At 46.2% G+C, this 21,306-nt stretch overlaps 1 protein-coding gene across 5 annotated transcripts in view; it reads left to right on the top strand.

Moving 5' to 3' along the window:
• RAPGEF1 (Rap guanine nucleotide exchange factor 1) overlaps window positions 1–21,306 on the top strand; it is a 128,342-nt gene that overhangs the window by 63,796 nt on the left and 43,240 nt on the right. For 3 of the 5 annotated variants that reach the window (XM_031450747.2, XM_064490635.1, XM_010975388.3), the window contains exons 2-5: window positions 2,415–2,554; window positions 3,162–3,275; window positions 7,830–8,008; window positions 11,832–11,988. In XM_031450747.2, coding sequence (XP_031306607.2) covers window positions 2,415–2,554; window positions 3,162–3,275; window positions 7,830–8,008; window positions 11,832–11,988 — 590 coding nt within the window. The remainder of the gene's footprint in view (window positions 1–2,414; window positions 2,555–3,161; window positions 3,276–7,829; window positions 8,009–11,831; window positions 11,989–21,306) is intronic. The other 2 variants (XM_064490634.1, XM_064490636.1) reach the window with 1 other exon arrangement.

The raw sequence follows: 21,306 nt of genomic DNA, 5'->3' as shown, positions 1-21,306 counted from the left end.
CTAACGTTAGAATAGTTTGCCTCCACCAAAAGAAGCCCCATACTCACTAGCAGTCTCTCTCCATCCCTCCTCCCTCCCTTCAGTCTTAGGCAACTACTAGTCTACTTCCTGTTTCTGCAGACTTGCCTACTCTGGACATTTCAAACAAATGGAATGATACAACATGTGGTGTTTTGTGACTGGCTTCTTTCAAGATTTATCATGATGATAGCTTATCAGTACTTCATTTCTTTTTATTGCCTCATAATATTTCATTGTATGGATATACTGCATTTTATTTATTCACTCATGGACATTTGGACACTTGAGTTGTTTCTACCTTTCAGTTATTATGAATAATGCTCTATGAATTTTCATGTACAAGTCATGTGGATGTATGTTTTCATTTCTCTTGGGTATGTGCCTAGGAATAGAATTGCAGGGTTACTGTTTGATCTTCTGAGGAACTGCCGGATATTTTCCAAAGCAGCTGCACCATTTACATTTTCGCCAGTAGTGTAGGAGAGTTGCGATTTCTCCAGTCCTCATGAATACTTGATACCTTCTGTCTTTTTCATTGTATCTCGTGGAGATGGAGCGGTGGCTTATGATGGCTTGATTCACGTTCCCTGACAGTTAACGGCGTTGGGCATCTTTTCATGTGCTTATCTGTAGGTCATCTTTGGAGAAATGTCTGTTCAAATCCTTTACCCATTTTTAATTGAATCTTTTACTGTTGAGTTGTAAGGGTTCTTTATATTTTCTGTCTGCAAGACCCTATCAGTTGTATGATTGGCAAATGTTTTCTCTCATTCTGTAGCTTGTCTTTTCACTTTCTTGATGGTATCATTTGTAGCACAAATATTTTTAATTTTGACAAGGCCCAGTTTATCTGCTTTTTTTGTTGCTGTTTATGCTTTTGGTGTTGTATCTCAGGAACTATTGCCAAAAGCAAAGTCACAAAAATTTTACCCCTGTGTGTTCTTCTAAGAGTTTTATGGTTTTAATGTTTACATTTAGGTCTTTGATCAATTTTGAGTTAATTTTTGTATATGGTGTGAGATAAGGGCCCAAACTCATTCTTTTGCATATTGGTATCCAGTTGTCCCAGCACCATTTGTTGAAAAGGACATGAATTCCCCATTGAATGGTTTTGACACTCTTGTCCGGGATGCACGGGTTTATTCTGCACTCTCAGTTCTATGTGTCAATCTGTATGCCTGTGCTTATGCTAGTACCATGCTGTCTTGCTTACTGTAACTTTGTGCTGGTAAGCGTTGAAGTCGGAACATGTGTGTCCTCTCTGTTTTTCTCTTCCCAGGACGTTTTGGCTCATTTGGGTTCCTTGTAATTCCATACTAATTGTAGGATTATAGTGTCCATTATCTTCAAAAACTTCAGCTGAGATTGTCATAGGGATTACATTGAATGTAGATCAATTTGGGAAGTATTGCCATTTTAACAATATTAAGTCTTTTGATCCATAAATGAGATACTTTCCATTTATTTAGATCATCTCTAATGTCTTTCAACAATATTTTGTAGTTCTCAGTGTCTAAGTCATGCACCTCTTACATTAAATTTAGGACTGAGTGCTTTATTCTAGTTGATGATTGTGAATGGAAGCTCTTTAAAGTGTCGTTTTGAAATGTTTCTAGCTACCGTATAGAAATAGAATTGATTTTGTGTGTAATCTTGCATATGATTCTACATATTATCTTGTGTCCTGTGACCTCACTGAATTTGTATATTAGTTTATTAGTGGATTCCTCGGGATTTTTCATATACAAAATTGTCATCTACAAATAGAGTTAGTTTTACATCTTCTGCTCCAATCTGAATGGCTCTTATTAGCGTATCAGAGAACAAAGTTGAGTAACAGTCGTGAGAACAGACACCCTCATCTTGTTCCTGATCTTGAGGAGAAGCCGTTAGTCTTTCACTGTGTCCCAGAGGGTTTTGAACACCTCAGTTCGATTTCAGTCTCCACTGCCAACTCTGAATCCTTCCCCATGTTGCTTGTTGTAGTTCCTAAACCAAAAATGGAGAAGGTTGATTCCAAAGAGCCTTCCTTTCCAGTCCTTACATTCTACACTTCTGTGATTCTACTTTGGTATTCTTTCTTCTTAGCCAGTTCCTTTGAACGTTGGTTAAAGCATCAAACGAACTCTAATAAGGACACTTGGAAATGTTTGCAAGTTCTTTTTTCCATCCCCATTTTGACTGCTTTTAACCTAACCTAGATGGAAGTTGCAAAAAATTGAAATATGCAAGCAGAAATGTTTAATTAGATCCATACTTCCTTTTTTTTTGTAACTCTGAGCCAGGGGAAAAGATATGTTTGAGGATGATGGTTGTTTCCACGTAAGAAAGGTCAGTGAACCACCACTTCTTCCCCCTCTGCCTCTAACAGTCAGTTCCTTCTTTGTTTTCAGACTCTCAGCGTTCTCATCTCTCCTCCTTCACCATGAAGCTGATGGACAAATTCCACTCGCCCAAAATCAAGAGAACACCGTCAAAGAAGGGAAAACCAGCTGAGGTGTCTGTGAAGATTCCAGAGAAGCCTGTGAACAAAGTAAGCTGACTCTCTAGGTGTTTCTCCTGGCCTTCACCTGCTTTGAACAATGAGTTTGTTCTGTTGTTAAGTTCATTCCCTGGGGATTGAGCTTTCAGTACAGAACACCTGTTCCATAGCATTCCATGGTTCCAAGTGGAGCCTGCGGTGCCCTTGTGAAATATGAACCTCTAGGTGGTGAGTGTTTCTCCTGTTAATCAGAGTCAAGCTCGGTTGGCTAGAACAGTTCTTTTCCAGATGTGTCATCCTCTGGGCATTTAAAACAGCTCAGAGCATCATGTTCACACCTCAGGATGCTGCCACCCTGCCCCAGGGGGGCCCACCTTGCCCTGGTGCACGCACGTGCGTGTACACACACACACACACACACACACACACACAGGGAGATTTGTGCCGTCCAGAACATCCGTCATTCGGCTCTAGGGCTCAAACTCTGAAGCTTGCTAAACCCTTGAAATCCAGCCAAGATGTCCTCAAGCACCAGTAACCTCAGCAGGGCCAGTCAAGCCAGATGTGTTGAAACAGCTGTTGACTTTCACCAACCCCCTCCTTCAGCCTAAAACGGCCATTTCAAGCTCTGTAGGAATCCAGGTTTCCTCTCTTCCAGGAGGCAACAGACAGATTTCTACCAGAGGGCTACCCTATCCCCTTGGATCTGGAGCAGCAGGCAGTAGAATTTATGTCCACCAGTGCTGTGGCTTCCAGGTCTCAAAGGCAGAAGGTCAGTGTGATGTTAAGAACAATTGGGTTTGCCTTGCCTTCTACTGCAGAATCCTGGCCTATGGTTTTGGGGATGGAAAAAAAAATCTATCGCAATATCATTGTGTTCAATTGGGTGGCAACTGTGGGCTTAATTGTTCAGGAAGCAATCCATGGGGCCTTGGATAAAAGTAAGAATTTATGCAAGTCCCCATGGTCTTTGGAGAGCTCTGTGCTCCATGGTGAAAGCTTGGGGTTTCTGGGGTTGGTCTGGGTGTGCTGCTTGGGTCCAACGGGTTCGGGGGAAGTGGGTGAGTCTCATCTCTAAAGACCAGCTGTTTTTTCCTTGAGTCGCCAAGATGACCTGGATAGCTGAGAAGGGAAGGGTGTCGGAAGTGTGAGACTCACGGGGTGCGGTGAGACTGCCACAGAACCACTGTGCTCAGAGCCAGGGCCCCTCTTGTGCCGCCTACGCTTAACCAGCCTTTCCCCGGCCCCGGGCTCGAGTGCTTTACACTCGTTCTCCTACTTAATTCTCATTATCACCCTGGGAGGTGGGCGCTTACTCTGCAGGAAAGGCGGCTAACTGAATCTGTGGGGATACTAAGCGTTTAGCCGAAGTCGCACAAAGAGTAGCGAAGCTGGGGTTTGAACACAGGCATCTGACATCCAGGCTGAAACTCCCGCAGTGCTACATTTACTCTTGATGAAAGCAGTTTATTTTTGAATATCTCACAAATCTAATGTTACTGCCACACATAACTAAACATAAAAACAAAATTAAACTCAGCAATTTAAAATAAAAACACGCTTTGTAGACAATTAGATCCTTAATCCTTTAGTGACTGTCCACAGTGTAGTTCATAGTAGAGCTGTTGTCACAGCTGTCAATTTAATGCCACAAGCAAACACTACCCTATTAAGTAAACACATAATTCTTGAATTTTACAGTACATTTACTTATATTTTTATGTTGACCAGCAGAATATCTTAAAATTCCAGCTAAAAGTGGAAAAAACAGAAGTTTCAAACCCAGCCTTATGTTGAATAATCATTTTCCCTGCTCCGTCTGTTAACAAAAAGAGGCTGAAAAGCCAGAATGCAGCACAGTGTGTGCCAGGTTGATCTGAATTCCAGGTTGAAGATGAGTAATCAAGTGGGAGGTTTGGTCTGTAGCACAATTATTTTTTATTACAATCTGTTTAGCAACCTCTTGGAGCTGCGTTTAATATTAAACTCCAAGAAGAGGGTCAGTTGTCATCTCCTGCTAGTCCAGGCAGCCTGGAGTAAGGGGATGTATGACAGCTGTGTTCCGCTAGTGAACTCTGATAGGGAACTGTTTTTGCCGCTCACTTCCTAGAGTTTTCCCCCTTTTTCATTACTCCAAGAGAGGTCATGGGGGAAAATCTGATGCTAAAATACCCTTCCCTTTGTGGGGGATCCTGCAGACTCCGGAGGACATTTGTCGATGTGCACAGACATTTTTCGTTGTCACCACGGGGAGGCTGAAGCAGGTCCTACTGGCACCTGGTGGGTAGAGGCCAGCGATGCTGGTGAACATTGTACAATACACAGGACAGCCCCCCTCCCCCAACAAAGGATTATCTGCCCCAAAATGTCAGTGCCATGGCTGAGGAACTCTGGTCTCTAGGAGGGCGCTCTGGGTGTGATCTTCACCCAAGGAAGAATATTACCCGGGGTTTTGGTCATTGCCCTTTAAGAAGGGGTGAATTACTACGCTCTGCCCCAAGTCACCTGCATGAGACGAAGTGCATACAGACCCACAGTGGAGCCCACAGACAGGACTGGAAATGATGGGGAATCTGGCAAGGTGTGTGAACTTAGCCGACTCTGTTGGAGGAGTCTTACAACAGGTCTGTCATTTGCTGTCATCATTAATTACTACCTGTTGGCTCTCTTAGGACTTAGTATTTCCATAGACATTCTCGTTTTCCCTGGGTTACTACATGGGAAATTGCAGCTTGGGGGGACCGAAACAGATTCAGATTCATCTGCAGCTTACTGAGGGCTCTCTCTTTGCCCAGGCCTTGTCCTGAGTGATTTCACATGCTCTCTTATGTATCTCTGTATCCCTGTGACCATGTGCACAAGCTTTTATTATTCCCAGTATACAGAGCGTGGGCTGGGCCCAAGTTTTCTTAGTCAAAATCTATTTTCCCCTTAATGTTACGAAATACTCGCATGTGCATTGTCTCCCAGTTTCCCGCATCAGCCTCTGTAGATTGCCCAGGGCAGGTGGTACTCTCCCCATCTTGCAGGTGAGGAGCTGGAAGCCCCACAGTGCCTTCGGGTTGAGGCCTCCCCCAGCTCTGCTGGCCTCATGTCGTTTCCAGGCTTGTCTGCACCAGTCATGGCACCTAATCCACAACAGCAGGGGCCGTGTGCAGGTGGATGCACCTGCCTCTCTGAGGTTGTGTGGCTGGGCAGCTGCAGCAGAGCCGCGGCCCGGGGTTCCCAGTTGGAGTGAGTGCTGGATCTAGGTGTCTCATTGTGAACTTTTCGACTGCTGGCTGCATTTTGCAAGAAGCCACAGTTGAACAGCTGAAGGGCTTGGGGAATGCATACCATTCAGAGGCCATTAATTCTGGGAGAGGAATTTGCTGGGGGGGTTAGTAGTTGAAACCTGACTCTGCTGAGTTGTCTGGCTCCTTTATCACAGCCGGGGCAGCTTGCTTTTCGGTGGCTCATTTGATTTCTCTGCAAATGACAGGAAACTGCTCTTTCTGTTGTGAGGGGCCTTGCCCCTTTTGGATGCCTCCCATCTCTGGGTTAGCCCCTTTCTCCCTCGCAAGCCTGATGACACATTTTCTTAAGATGTTTCCCACTTCCTCCCCAAGTTTCATCATCTCAGGCTCCTGACTTGTCCTGATGTGCTAAGATGGCAGCGTCGTAGTCATAGTCCTCTTGCCAGACCAACCATGGTCACATTTAGTCACATGTGATGTCTGCAGGACACCATGATCCCTTCATCCTGAGGTTCCTCCCGGCCCCGAGTAGTCCGTGGCGAAGCAGAGAGCTCCTGTCCACGAGGTGGAGAAACAAGTGCCTGGCTCTTGGAAACAGACAGTAAATAAACAAACATGTCAAGTAGTGAAAAGAGAAAATAAAGTGAGGGCCAAAAGGCCACAGGGATGGGAAGAGGGAGGGAGTGCTCCTTCCTCCATTGGAGAATTCTATCTCGGTGGTCTACAGAACACTTGGGAAGTACCCCCTTGAGGGAAGTTAAGTCAGCTCTTGGAAAGTTGTCTGACTAAAGGAGCATTTACTTCTTGATCCCATTTATATATTTTTCTTTTATATCCCCATGAAATAAATGCTTCCACTATTGATTTTTCTTATTTAAGACGACGTATCTCATCATTTTAAAAGAAAAGAGCTAGTGTTCAGAATCATAATCACTTTTTATAACATATCATTCAGTTATATATTTATAGATTGTTTAAATGGACATTTTCTAGAATTTGCATTCTTGCCCTCAGTGGTTCTTATCTACATGCTCTCTGGACCTCAGAGAGTCCGCAGGGGGCAGTTTTCCACGTACAGAGCACTCTTAGTTTGCCCTGGACATGGAAGCAGTTCTGCTTGAGTAGATAATCCATGTTTTGATTTATCCATTTTATAGATTATTCTTGATTTCCCTTTCCCTGCCGGCCAGCTGGGGCCTGGGTTGTTGACATTAGGGTGGCTATACGGGGAGATTTAGAGGCAGGAACCAAAGGGGTGCGTTTCCCCACTGACTGGCTCCAGGTACCCCAGAGCCAAGGAGGACAGATGCGGTTGTGAGCGCCGGGCAGGCCCTGCATCGTTGTCCCCCCGGGTGGGCTTCCCTCGGAGCAGGGCCCTGAATGCCGTTAGTAGCGGCGTGAGTGGGGATTGGATCATTGCTGTCTGTCCAGCTTCTTCACCTTTTCACCCCGGAGCATCCTGCCCCTTCTGACGCTGGGGTTTCCCGGCCCTTTGGGAGAGCCATATCATTGCATTGAGAGGGGCTGCATCTTTGGGTTGAATGTGGGAATCTAGTGATGAGTCCTGGGAGGGTGGGGTTTGAACACTGATGTCTCTGACCAGTCTCACGCAGGCGCTGGGATCTTTGAAAGGCCTGGGGTTTCTGGATTTGATTTATTGGCTGGAAATGCACAGTGGGACTTAACTGTTGGTTCTCTAAACATCCTACAGCCATTAGCAAATTAGTCCTCATTGCGCTTAGTGAGATTAGCGGCGGTATCTCAGTGCGGTGCAGGAGGAGACTTCAGGCAAAGCAGTCTCTGTTCTGGGAGGGAATTCAGGAATATCGAAACTGCCTTTCTTGGTCCAGCCCCTTCTTCCTTCAAGATCAGCCTCTGTATCCTAATTGCAAGCCTTAGAAAAACAACTTGGCTTGGTTTCTGCAGCAAGAAGCCTTTCCATTGACATCAATCTCCAACTAGTTTACTGGATTATTTATTTATTTATTTATTTATTTATTTATTTATTTATTTATTTATTTATTTATTTATTTATAAATAGCTCCCTTTAATCTCTCTCCTCCCTCCTTAAGCTTAACATTTCCTTTCAGAACCTGAGCTGGCTTGAAGAGAAAGAGAAGGAAGTTGTCAGTGCCTTGCGCTACTTTAAGACCATTGTGGACAAAATGGCTATTGATAAGAAGGTCCTGGAGATGCTTCCAGGGTCAGCCAGCAAGGTGCTAGAAGCCATCTTACCCCTGGTGCAGAGCGACCCTCGAATTCAGCACAGGTGAGTTGCTCTGAAGTCTTTGGCTGTGTCAGAGCAGTAGAGGCTTTTGCTCGGGCTGGAGCCACTGTGTAAGTCTGTGCTTATTTCTTTGTTCTAAGAAACAATATTAGCTCACTGGCAGTGATCGCATTGATTTGGACACATTTTTCCTAGTCCCCTGTGTTAACCATAGTTTATTACGACAGAACATCCTGCCAGTATCTAGCCTGTTAGGGACATTGACTGCCTAGATTATTAGGTCCAAAGAGGTGGAGAAGAACCCTGTTAGAGCTCAGATTACTGGAACATGGAACTGTATCAAGCCAGGACCCCCCGAACACCACCTAGACTCACTTGGAAGCCAGGCGTGGGGTGGCGTCCGCTTTTGCTGGGTGATGCTTGTATTGCCAGAGCTCATCTTCCTCTTCAGTTGCGGAGCAGCTTGCCCTGTGTGTGTGAAGTGCAGAAAGCAGAGCAGTGTTAGCTCTGATCTTAAGTGAAAGCCTTGAGAGGCTGTCAGGCGCCTGCGGGCCTTGTCTTCCTCCCTGGTCCCTGTGCAGGATACACGCATCTCTGCTTCAGCTCCTCCGGACAGTTAGTGTCCTTGTAGCCCCGTGAGGCTAAACTTTCATGAACTGCTTTCAGAACCTGGCCATGACGTGCACAGTTTTCTTCTGGGAGACAAAGCAAACAGTGTCTTTATTTCCAAGATGCTCTCTGCCCTGGGGCTTCCACCCTAGAGTTTCAGCTGACCGCACAGGTCGTGGTCTTCAGCCAGAAGCTAACTGAGCTAGTGGTGGGGAGGACTTTGCCTGGTACCGCCTGCACTTCCATGCCCTGCTGCTGTCCTGTGCAAAAAGCCCCTGAGGAAGTGAGCCCCTTCGGTGCCTCGTTCAGTTGCTGTGGATGGAGCACTTGGTCTCCAAGTGCTGTGTACTTCCGGCAGTGAACCCGTGCCCGGCCCTTCTCCTTCGAGGGAATGTGCTAACAGCATTCCAGGGTGTAGCATATGCTGGCTTTTTATGAAACACTGTCGGATACCTGGTCTCCTGTCCCTACTGTGGAAGAGTTGAAATCTAGTTGGGAAAATTAGCTCCCCCGCTGTATGATAAAGCACTGATTCATGGTACCAGCTGGAAGCTCCGTTGGAGTTTGAAGGAGGGAGAATTACGAGAGAGTTGCGGTGCTCTGATTACGCTTCCTGGAGGAGGAGGTGCTGGAGCTGGACCTGAGGAAAGGGCAGAGGGGCAGGAGAACGAGAAGAGCAGAGGAAGCGAGGCCAGCAGGCCTGGTGCCTTCCTGTAAGGGGGCCGGTCGCAAGAGCGGAGTGTGCTCGCACCGCAGCACGGGTTGGTGGCGGGGGGCGGGCGGGTCACGTCATCCTGCCAGCCGCACCTGCCTGTCCTCTTGGGGAGTCCAGGACAGGGTCACCTTGGCTAAATGCTGTAACTGACAGTGCTGACAGCGTGTTGCTGCTGGGATCGCAGCTTCATGGGGTGTTAGCCAGCAGCTCTGCTCGGGCCGCTACTCCCTAACATACAGGCGCTGGGAGGATTGAGCAGGTAGTATGATCGTGGTCTGGGGGCATCTTTTGGTCTATGGGGAGGTTTTATAATTATTCTGTAGATGACAAAAATTATTTAACGTCTGTAACAGTTTCCTCGGGAAAAGAGAAATGCCTGGGTGTGGCTATAAGGAACAATGATTTTTTTTTCTTGGTAGTCCTTTGACTAATACCATTTAAGGGATTTTTCCTCCTGAAATTCTTCCAAAGCCAAATTGTTGATGTTTTTATTGATCTCCCCGAGGTGATTAAAAATGCTTCCTTGAATGTTTCTCCTAGATTCCTTCCGTCACCTCACTCCTCCCAGTGCAGTTTGTCAGCTGGGGAGGTGTTCTCCTTCTTTCTGCTCAGAGCTGCCCCTGTGGGCTGGGTCCTAGGAGGCAGGCTCTCCGCCACCCTCGCACAGGTTCCGAGGACAGCGGCAACCAGCCTTTGAGCAGGCAGCTGCCTGTGCAGCGTGGGCGGTGCAGGAGGCCCGTCCCACCCGGTGGAGCCCCAGAGATGTTAGACAACCGGGTCTGTTCTTGCCCTCAGTGTAGACGGCTTTGCTCCATTTCAGAAACAGACCAACAGCTGGTCTACTGGACAATGTTTTTATGGTACAGGACCCTCCTTCCTTCCTTAATGTCCTTCCTGTGTCATTAAGACACAGAAATATTCTGCTTCCAAGCTAATAGTGTGATGGGGGACAACACAATCACCAAAAATTTTAGGTCCTTTCAGGGAAATGTCATCCAACACAGGTAGAAATTAAGTACTGCATACAAGTGCCCCCCTCCCTGCTCCTCCCTTCATCTGATTCTGGCCAGTAATTTGACAGTGGGGTACTCTGGGGGAATCCTGCGGGCACATGGGTAGGAGGCAGCAGTCTTTATTAAAGAGGCCTCACCAGGCCTTGCCCGGAAGGAGGAGGCAGAGTTGCTAGCAGCATGTCCCCCCTGAGGACAACGTCATCTCTGACCCAGGCCTTGGGAAAACTGCAGTTTTTGTTTTCTTCTCTCAACCCTCTTTCCTAAGAGAGTAGGTCCAACACCAAATACTTCACATTTGTATTATCCTCTAAGGCAGCCAATCCCTGGCTTTCTTGCCACTCCTTTTGTAAAATTTCCTTATTTGTAATGAGACTCGAGGAGTTTGCTTTCACTCTCTCTGACTCCTCTCCAGCGTAGAGACTGGCTGCGTGGAACCTTTACCTCTCCTGGAGAATTCTTTTCCTCCTTACCTGATTCCGAAGAGCTTCTCATTAGAGCACTGTTTGGTCCAAATTTTTGTTTTAAGTGGCTTTGTTTTTAGTACCTGTTTTAATCATATCTTACAATATTATATTTTTTTCTCAAAATTTTACCTTTGGAAAAAATATATCTTTGGCTCCTAAATGTCTGCCTCATTCTTTTTTTTTTTTTTTAAAGTGGAGGAGGCAGCAGCACATATTCCCTATATTTTGCTCTTCCTCTGTTGTAATACATAATGCTTAAAATAGAAAAATAATCCTTTCCATAAATCCTAGGGGAAATTATCGTTAGTTATTTTAAAACATATGGAAGGTATACAAATTCTTCATTCTGGCCTCCACTCTACAGTCATTGGGCATCCAAAGGTACTCGGGGCTTCTGTCCTGTGTGTGCTGGCATCACAGTGTGACTGGTACCTCCCCCACCACCACAGGTCTCCTCGCCTCTGATTTGTCCTTCTTTAAATACTCTCCATTGGGGCCTTCCTTTGCCACCTCAGCCGTGGTCTACTACGGAGGATGATAAAGCCAAGCCCATGTTAGAAGGAACTCTAGTACATTGCAGATCTGTTTGAGCTCGTGTTTAAAGGCTATTCCTTTAAAGAATCCTGCCTGCTAAAATTCCACAAACCAGTTGATACTTACAACATGAATTTCTATCTGATTCAAAAAAAGACGTGTGCAGCACTTCAACCCATGAGAAGGAGGGGCAAACAGGCACTCGAGAGGTGTTACCAGCATCTTGTGGAGGATGCAAAGCTCAAAAAAGCACAGTGACTATCACGGTGGAGGTTTTATACATTATACCTGAGAAATGGTAAAAATTTCCAACAGACTAGAATATAAAGCTCCACAAAATCTTCATTGGATGTAAGAAAATAGATCCAGGGAGGAGAACTTGATTTATTAAAGGAGGCACAGATTTTATACAAAGAAAGATTGAGAAACCTGGTCACTGAAAAACTAGTTCTGTGCTAAACAGATGACTTCAAGTGATGGTCGTGCTTTAGATTTTTAATGTTCTTTAAAAAATCTTCTCTTCCCTGCAGCTCAGCCCTCTCCTCTTGCTATAGCCGAGTGTACCAAAGTCTCGCCAACCTCATTCGTTGGTCTGACCAAGTGATGCTAGAAGGTGTGAACTCAGAAGATAAAGAGATGGTGACAACTGTGAAGGGGGTTATCAAAGCCGTTCTGGATGGAGTGAAGGTGCGTGCAGGTTCCAGGCCATCCTCATCCCTGCTGGCTTCGTAACACATAAGACCCTGTTCCCAGACTTCATCCACTAGAGTGAATGCTTTCCAGTGTCTCTGCTGCTCTATCTGACAGCGATTTCTCCATGCTACAGATGGCTCTCACGGCAATACAAGCCTTTGGAGTAGTCGTCCTGATAGTCAGCAAAGCTACCAGAAGCAGCCAGCCTCCACTGGGCCTTGTATCAAATCTGCAGTGAGTCTTTATAGCAGCTCTGGCTGTGCATGCTTGCCAGCTCGACAGAGTGCAGGGGGAGTTGTTTTTGCATTGACTTTCAGCAAAACTCTCAGCATGCTACCTTTTCATGTTCTAAAAACTTCTGGGATTCTTGGTAGAAAAGTAGAATTGAGATGAGTAGGAAATGAAGCTGCCTATATTTGAAATCTGTGGTGTGGCCATGAATTACTGCCCAGGGGAGTCAGAGGTGGCATCATAGGAGATGATGACTCATAGTTGAGGTGGGAAGCGAAGTCCTTAGAGGTTCTGGAATTGGGTTCCAAGGGGTCAAGCCTAATTGAGAAAATGAGTCCTGATGGATGAGGAGCAAGACGGAATGTAGAGTGAGAAACGAGTGAGAGAGAGCCTGTGGGTCAGGACTAGGGCTGTGAGCAGTGGGAAGGTGCAGCCCTGCTGTGACGTGAGGCCACGTAATGTGGTGGACAGAGGGCTGGCCTAGACCCTAGCTCGATTTGAATTCCGAGTTCACCACTTACTTGCTAGTCTGAGAACAATGGCAGTTGACTCGTGCTCCGTACCTCAGTTAATTGGCCTATAAAACGGGGACAGTAACAGTGCCCTATATCATCACGCTGTGGGAAGGGCTAACTTAGTTAATACATGTAACACTTCTCGAACTAGGACTAGCACATACTGAGCACTCAGCTCTTAGCTGCCATTTATTATTAATTATATGGTGTTAGACATATGCTTTGCAAACACATCCCTTGGCTTGAATAAACTGTATTCTCCCCCTTTCTGGATCCTCCAGTCCAAAATTATAGCTGAGGTATTTACCCTAGGTTCAAAAAATTCCTTCCCCACTCAGCCATGCTACTAGACACCTGAAGGCTGCCTCCGTGGACTGACGTTCCCCAGAAGCTCTGGAGAGTAGACTAAGGACCCCCACAAAGGGTGAAAATTACAGATGCGAGGCTAAGAAAGCGTTGCTGGACATTACACATTGCTCCAGCGTGCACCGCACTTCCCGGGCCATCTGGGTGGCTCCTGCCTCCAGCACCGTATGAGCAGGGCTGTGGTGTCTGCTCAGGGAGCTTTACTGAGTTCATTTAGAGGGAGGCTGGACCTGGTGACCTCACCGTGTCCTCTGATGGCTCCCAGGGTCTCTTCATTCCCAAAGTTACTGGGTCCTACATGGCCTGTTCTGGCCAGTGAGGCCTAAGTGTGCAGCCCCGGGTGGCTGCTGTGGCGCACCTTCGTCTCCTTCCAGATTTTGGAGCGCGGCCACACACAGTCTCGCATTCAACCTTCCCAGCCGCTCTGAGGTCAGCAGGACAGAGTGAGACGTGGCCTGGGTCACACTTGGTCAGCCTAGCGTATGTGGTTCTGGCCCACCCTCGCCTTGACCTTCCTGTCCAGGCTTCCAGAAATGCTGTTACTAAAAAGTGTTATTTTTCAGTTGACGTTGTTAAGGTTTCTTTCTACCAAATTGATTATAATGAGATGTTCAAAACAAGTTAGAACGTCCGAAATAGAAGAGGGAGTTTCTAAGCATAAAGCCTTGTGCCGTCCCAAGTGGACTTCCTTTATGGAATCATTAGAGGCCACTGTACCAGTTGAAAGGCATGTCTCAGAGGAAAATTTCTCTGGTTTTTCAACTTGAGCAGGATAAGAGGGAGAGAGGGAGACATCTGTTTATTATGAACCTGTCAGTGTGTGAAAGCAGGTCACTTTTCGACAGTTGTTTTTAAAATATTTTAACCAGAACAAAGATTCTCTTGGTGAGGATCTCTGTAAATTCAATTTTGTTTCATTTATTTAAGAAGCATTTATTGAGACTCCCCCATGCGCTGGGCAGCGTGACAGAACCAGAAATGTAGAGAGAGATGAAACGCGCTGGAGCTTACAGTCTGCAGGCAGAAAAGGACGACAGTCAGAAGCTTGCCGCTGTGTAATAACCAGGACCGGTGCTGCAGAGGAAATAGCTCATGTTCTTTTCTGGATGTACGAGTGACCTTCCTTGTTTGGGATTGTCAGAGACGCTTCCCCAGGGGAGAGACAGGCGGACTGAAGGAAGAGCATGAACTGACCCGCGTTGCTGGTAGTTTTTCACAGTTGGAGTCCGTCAAGGCAACGGGGGCGATCTGGACACTATAGCCTTGGCGTTTGTTGTTAAGGTCTAAATAATGATACTAGGTAACATTTATTACACATTTGATGCTTATAACAATTTCAAGGGGGATGTGATCGCCTCATTCCCAGGTATGCAAGCAGCCCCAGGCAGACCAGTAGCCAGTGGCACGGCGATGATGCACCCCCGGGCCTGCTGCTCCCCGGGCTCTGTGCTCACACCTCCGCCCTCAGCTGCTTTCCACAAGGGGAGAGATTCATGGTTTGGCCCAGGGATGCAGTGTGCCTCACCTCCAGGCCAGCAGGCCTCCAGCCTCTCACTGTCCCCACCAGGCTTAGGACACCTTGTAAGCGCATGTCCTTGTGTGAGAGACCCTTAGTCATCTGGGGGCGGGCTGTGCGGGAGTGAAACACACCCACGAGAGTGCCGTCACCCGGCTCGGAGGGGGCATGTTGGCGCGGTCCTCTAAGCTGACTCATCATCTTTCAAGTAACTCATTCACTTGTTAAGTGGAATTTTTTTAAGAGTTGAAAAAGTGTTTTAAAACAGGATTACTTTGTTTTTGTCCCTGAATGAGTAGTACCATCCATCATTTAAACCCCCACATAAATACCACTTGTTAGCTCTGTAACCTTGGGCAAGTTACTTCACTGAGTTTCAAGGAGGTTTTAAAATATTTACCCTGAAGATTTAAAGATAAGTATATAAAGTACCTGGTAAGTGCTAGGTGCCTCGCGAACTGCGGGTAAGTACTGTTAACTGTAGAAACACTAACTTCTAGAACAGCTAATAACATTTACCAGTTCTTGACAGTGATTGTGGCTCTTTTCCATGTGATTTTATAAATCTCAGGTTGAAAGATAGACCTCTCATTATCTGATGTGGCCCAGACAGGTGCTTCACCAGCGGGAGCCTGAGACTCAGAGATGTAGTGACTCCCCAAGGAAGGAATTTAAAGGCCCTCACTTTCCTGTTTCTCAAGGAACCACCTCCAGCCTAGGACTTGCTGCTGGAGGACTGAGCTTCTCAAGGTCAAAACAAATATACCAGTTTGTCGTTTCAAAACCAAGACCCCAACTCTTCCTAACTTTATCTTTTCAGCTTTTCTTCTTATCTCGGATGTACAGCTACTCGCCCATCCCTCTGGGTCCCACTTTGCCCTCTTTGCAGACCGTCTAGGGATCTTCCTTGTGAGACCTAGAGCCTCGCGTGCGTGCGCACACACGCGCGCGCACACACACACTGTTTTTAATTTTAAAAAACATTTTTTTAAGGCTTCTTACACTGACCTTGAGGGAGAACTTTGGAATACCTACATTTCTGTCATTTAACCATCACCACCCAAAATTGGGCTTGTGTACCAGACTCACCTTGAATAACGGGATATTTTGAAAGAAATGTTTTCCTGACTGTATCAGTTAGGAATAGATTTGACTGCAAGAAAATCTAAAATAATACTGGCTTATAAAGGTAGAACTTTATTTTTCCTTCATGTATAAGAAGCCTATAGCTAGGCAGTCCAAGGCTGGTAAGGCATTTTCACAAAATGGCAAGGGATGTGGTCTTCTAGCCTGCTTTCCTGCCATCTTAGCACACAAATTCCACCTCATGGTCCAGAAGGGCTGCTCAGTCTCCATCAGTTATGACTACATCCCATTTAGCAAGGAGGAGAAGAGAGTAGCAAGTTTGCCTCCTCCATTTAAGGGTGCTTTCTTAAAGGCTCACAAAACTTGCATTTTATTGGCCCGAACTTGGTCATGTGCCCAACTAAAATTCTGTTAATAAGGAAGAGCAGGTGATGTGCAACAACTGTCTCTGCCACACTGACATTTCACGTAAGCCATCTCTTTTATTCCTAGTTCAGCCTATTTTAAAGTTTTTTATTATGATAAATTTCAGACATTTGCAAAAGAGAGAACATTACGGTGAAGCCCCATCACACAGCTTGTTTCCAGTCTTGTTTCTTCTAGACCTCTTACTATTCCCTGAATTATTCCCTGGAAGCGCATTCCAGACATCGTATCTGTTCATCCGTAAATACCTTAGTGCCTATCTCTGGAGCAAGGCAAACTTTCTGTAAAGGGCCAGACAGTAAATATTTTAGGCTTCTCAGGCTATCATCGTCTTTGTTGCATATTCTTTGTTTATTTTAATTTTTTTTTTTTTAAACAAAGCATTCTTACCTTCAGGGCCTTACAAAAAGCGAGCCCTGGGCTGGATTTGGCCTAGAGGGTGTAGTTTGTTGTTTTGAAAGTTTGTTTTTCAATTTCAGATCCAAATACAGTCCAGACACTGTATTTCATTTATATGTGTCTGAAGTTGCCTGTTCTCTCTGTTTCTCTCTTTGCAACTTTTTTGGTTTGGTTTTTTGTTTTTGTTTTTGTTTGTTTGTTTTATTTTTTAGAAAGGGTTGTTTCTCCTAAAAGTCTCCCACACTCTCGATTTTGCTGATTGCATCTATGGAGTATGGTTTAATGTATTCCTCTGTCCCTTGAATTTCCTGCAAAACTAGCCTGAACCAGATTCAGGTTTTTTGTGTTTAGAAGAACATTTCCTCTGTGCCGCTCTGCATGTCCATCAAGAGTCATCTTTCTGTTTTTGAGGTTAATAGCCATTGATGGTTGTTGCCTAGATCCACTAGGGGTTTTAAATTATGATGGCCTTCTAATTCTTTGTTATCCTGTGTTGTAATTCTCTGGGGAAAGGCAGGATCAATGCTAATCCCTTCCTTTATTTACCAGTTATCAAAGTAATGAGTGTTTTTAGCACCCTCTAACGTGGCCAGTGAGTGGAGGTTTTTGTTTTCTCTTTTGTTTGTTTTGGAGGGGAGGTAATTATGTTTATTTATTTATATTAACTTTTTTTTTTTTTTAACGAGGTACTGGGGATTGAACCCAGGACCTTGTGCATGTTAAGCATGCGCTCTACCACTGAGCTATACCCTCCCCCCGAGTGGAGGTTTTTAATACATCATTTTGAACTCCTGAATTGAAGCGTCCTTCGTATGTTCCAGCCTACCGCAGTCATCATCCTTAGTGATGCTCAGGTGCCGCCTTCTAGCAGCAGCTGCTTCTTCAGGTGGTTTCCTGAGTTCATGTTGATGTGACCATGGACATCTTTGATGGTTTTCTCACTTTGGGATATGAAAAGATGTTCCAGGTTCATCTTGTGTGCGTGTGCTTGTGTGCTTGTGTGCGTGTGTGTGTGCGTGTGTAAGAGCACTTTCATCACCTCAGAAAGTAACCCTTTATACTCCCTGCGCCCTGGTCTCGTTTCTCCCCACCCCGCACCCTTAGGCAACCACTCATTTACTTTCTGTCTCTACGGATTTGCCTATTCTAGACATTTCATGTATATGGAATCATATACTTTGTGGCCATTGTAATGGCTCCCGTCAAGTAGCGTAATGTGTTCAAGATTCATTTGGGTTTGGGTGTGCTTTCGTTGTTTCGTTTTTTCAAATAATGGGTGGCTTAAAGTAAGACATCTGTCCTCTGATAAACCCTTCCCAACCTATTTTTTGAGCAGTTCACTGCGTATTTTTCTAATAAATGTGCTAACAGGAAGTGCTCCACTGGACATGCCTGCTTCTCCCTGCTCAGGGGTGTCCGTGTGGATGTGCGTCCTGTCTGGGCCGGGAGCCGGAGCAGCAGCAGCTGCTTTGGGGCGCACGTGTGCTTTCTGATCCCGGTGCTCTGCTTAATTACAAAGGTCAAGAGAAGGCCTTTCAGTTACCTGTAAGCTTGTTAAGGGCCTTTTTTGGGGTGATTCCTGCAAGCTTTATTGTTTGAACTTTAGTGTTTTGCCCCAACTCAGTATTTTACTATTTTGGAAACACAAGTGCCCAGTTTTAAGTTACACCCTCCCCTCCTGCTGACCCCACCCGGCACTGCTCTCTGCCGCCTCCTCAGCATCTTGCAGGTGGAATCTGAGATCTCCTCTGGCTGCCTGCTTTCGGGGCTGTTGTAACCTCCAGAAGCTGACTTGGGGAGTCACGTGCCAGCCCAGCCCCCTTTGACACCTGCCTGCCTAGCACTCTGCCTCCTCTTGGTCCCGTGTGAGAAGGAAGACACTTCCTCTGTTCTGTTGCTGCCTCACACTCACATAGGATGTGGGCAGGGAAGGTCCCTTTTTGTCACCACAGAAAAGTCACACTGGGGCTGGACACCCCTGCGATTTCTTTCCCTTCAGCTACAGGAAACTCCCCACTGGCCTATATCCAGTGTCCTTAGTGAGGAACTTGTTTTAGGACAGCTGACCGGTCGAGGGCCTGTGTCACGGCCATAGCGCATCTCCCTGGGCTCTGGTCCCCAAACCCAGGAGGTTCACATGCCAGAAGGTGCCCAGGGATGGGCGGCGGCGGGTCGGGAGGTGGATGGAGCAGGGGCCGCATCCCCAGGGCTGTGGAGGCAGGCGCTTTCCAGTTAAAGTGTGTTTTCTCTCTGTGTGAACCTGGAAGCGGGGGCCTTTCCTCCCGCAACCAGGGTCCCCTCTGCCAGGACCGTCCCGCCCTTACTTGAGCGCCAAGCTGTGCTCTGACTGGTGGTCATCTAAGATGGAAGCATCTCTGTGATCATTCTCAAGACGAGTAAAATGAGCATGGAAATAAAGTACCACATGTTTAGAAAAGCACTTTCCCAGATGGCTTTCTGGCTTTTGAAAACTGCTTTTCAGCAGACTGGTGGCTGTTTGGTTTACAGTCGCTGGCCCTGGGCACACAGGCTAATGCCACAGTCTGCTCAGTCTTTCCTAAAAACCTGTGTCTCAAGAGGGTTGAAGAGTCTCACATCCTCGTAGAAATCTGGCCTTCGGTGGGGGGTGGGGGTGTTGGGCCGTTACAGGTGGTCGGCTCTGAGTGAGGTGAGGTGTTGGCTGGTGGCTGGCTGCGTTCAGTCCTGAGGGGTCTCTTCCTCTCGCAAGAGTGCCGGCAAGTTGAGACTAGAGACCTTCTGGCTGGTCTGTTTGGGCTGGAAGGTCGGAGCTGAATATGGAAAGCTGCTTACCTACTTTTATACCCTCGTCGGGCCGAGGCCAGTGACCTGGTTGGGGGGTGGGGGTCTCTGTCATCTGATGCCGCATTGGAATTCGAGAGCACACTGCACACATGTGCCTCTCGGTGCATGATTCTTTTGCCCTCATTCGTTCATTGAGTTCACACAGCTGCCTCTCCAGAGAGATGACGTTCTAATTATAATTGTTCATGAATCAATGAAGAGTCAGTGGAAGTTTTTTCCCACCTCGCAGATGTAAGTGTGCAGACTTCTCTACTTACTTTTCCCCTGCTTGTGAAGAGGCTGAGTGTGAGCATGGGACCCCCAGGGCTCTAAATCTCCCTCTGGAGCCCTGACACACTTCACTCGTGTGGCCGGGCCGCATGCTTTTAGGATAAACTGCCTTTCCCGTCCTCCTCCAGGCCGTGGGCGCGGGGGTGAGGGTCGGGGCGGCCTCCCTGACACTTGCTGTCCCTCCTGACCACGTCGTCTCTCGTCTCTCCGTCTTGTCTGCAGTCACCAGCTAGGTCGCTGTTCCTGAAATATTGGTGAGATTACATTAAACTTCTAAACTGTGAAGGCAGGAAGAGGCCAGCCTTCTTTCCTCTTCCAGTACTTGATTCTCAGGGATCTCACCTCCACGTTTCTTCAAGAAACGGCGGTTACGGAGCAGGTGACAGCGACTCTGATTATGTGGAGCATGCCTGTGGTTGTTTTTTCAATTAGTATTTCAGAAGTAATACATGTTCATTGTAGAAAATTAAGAAAAAGCAGAGAAACAAGAACAGGAAAATAAGGGGTATTTCATAGCCATATTTTTTCCTGTGCAGGTATCTTGGTTTTGTTTTGTTTCCAAAACATGCTGCACTGACACCAGTGTACCTTCTGGGCTCTTTTCCCACTGAACATTGTGCGGCCTTTCTGTGCTGTCACGTGTCGTTTTGTTATGAGGTTTTTTATGGCAATATAATGGTCCATTGTTTGATTCCATCAGAATTTATGTAATCAGTACCTAGTACTGAATCTTTGATTATGGAATATTGAATAGTCTAATTTTATCTGTTACATGTAATGCTTCAGTGACTTTTTTTTTTTTTTTGACTTAATTTTTGTACACATCCACGACATTTTCCTTGGGCTAAATTACTATAAAATGAATGCAGATATCCAAGACTTTTTATGTCAACACTAACAAGTCGTCCTTTAGAAAGGCTGTCCAAAGCATTGCTTCCATTCATCATGTCTGGAAGTTTCTGTTTTATTGCCATCAAAGCTGGAGAATCTCCGATGATTACTGACCGCAGATCTTTACATTTGTGAATTTCATCTTTGATATTTCTTTTGGTGTGTTCACCTTTTTTTCTAGTTTTGTGTTTTCAAAAGAATCCTTGCTCCAGGAAGGATATTAACTCTGCCTTACCACACTTGTCAGGATTCCTGTGTGCGGTGTTTTGAGTTGGGAGAGGCTTTGCGATCTTGATTCAGGGGCCCACTGCTGTATTGCCCACTTCCTTCCATTGCTGCCTCCTCTGTAGCTTTAGAAACAGACGTTCATGCTGAAAGCCTGAACTCCTTGTGGGACACAAGCAGGTCCTGTCCAGGTGGTCATCAACAGGAGAGCCGATAAAGAAACTGGATTTCTCCATGCATTGGAATACGGCTCGGCAACAGCAGAGAACACATTGCTCACACACATGGAGACGTGGGTGTTACACTGAGCGAAAGAAGGTGGACAGAAAAGAGACAGAGTAGATCGGTGGTTGTGGGACTGGGCGGGCTGGGAGAGATGTGGAGGGAACACTAAAAGGTACAGAGTTTCGCTTGGAAGTGATAAAAAGTCCTAAAATGGATTGTGCTGGTGTTTGCACAACACTGTGAACAGAATAAAAACAACCGAATTGCACACTTTAAATTGTATGACATAAATCTGTTCAGAAAAAGAAGACTGACACAAAAGACTACATACTATATGGT

Source organism: Camelus dromedarius, chromosome 10, assembly GCF_036321535.1.
Source record: "Camelus dromedarius isolate mCamDro1 chromosome 10, mCamDro1.pat, whole genome shotgun sequence".
NCBI lineage: Eukaryota > Metazoa > Chordata > Mammalia > Artiodactyla > Camelidae > Camelus > Camelus dromedarius.
Note: the sequence above shows the minus strand (reverse complement) of the source record. Positions and strands in the feature narration are given on the sequence as shown.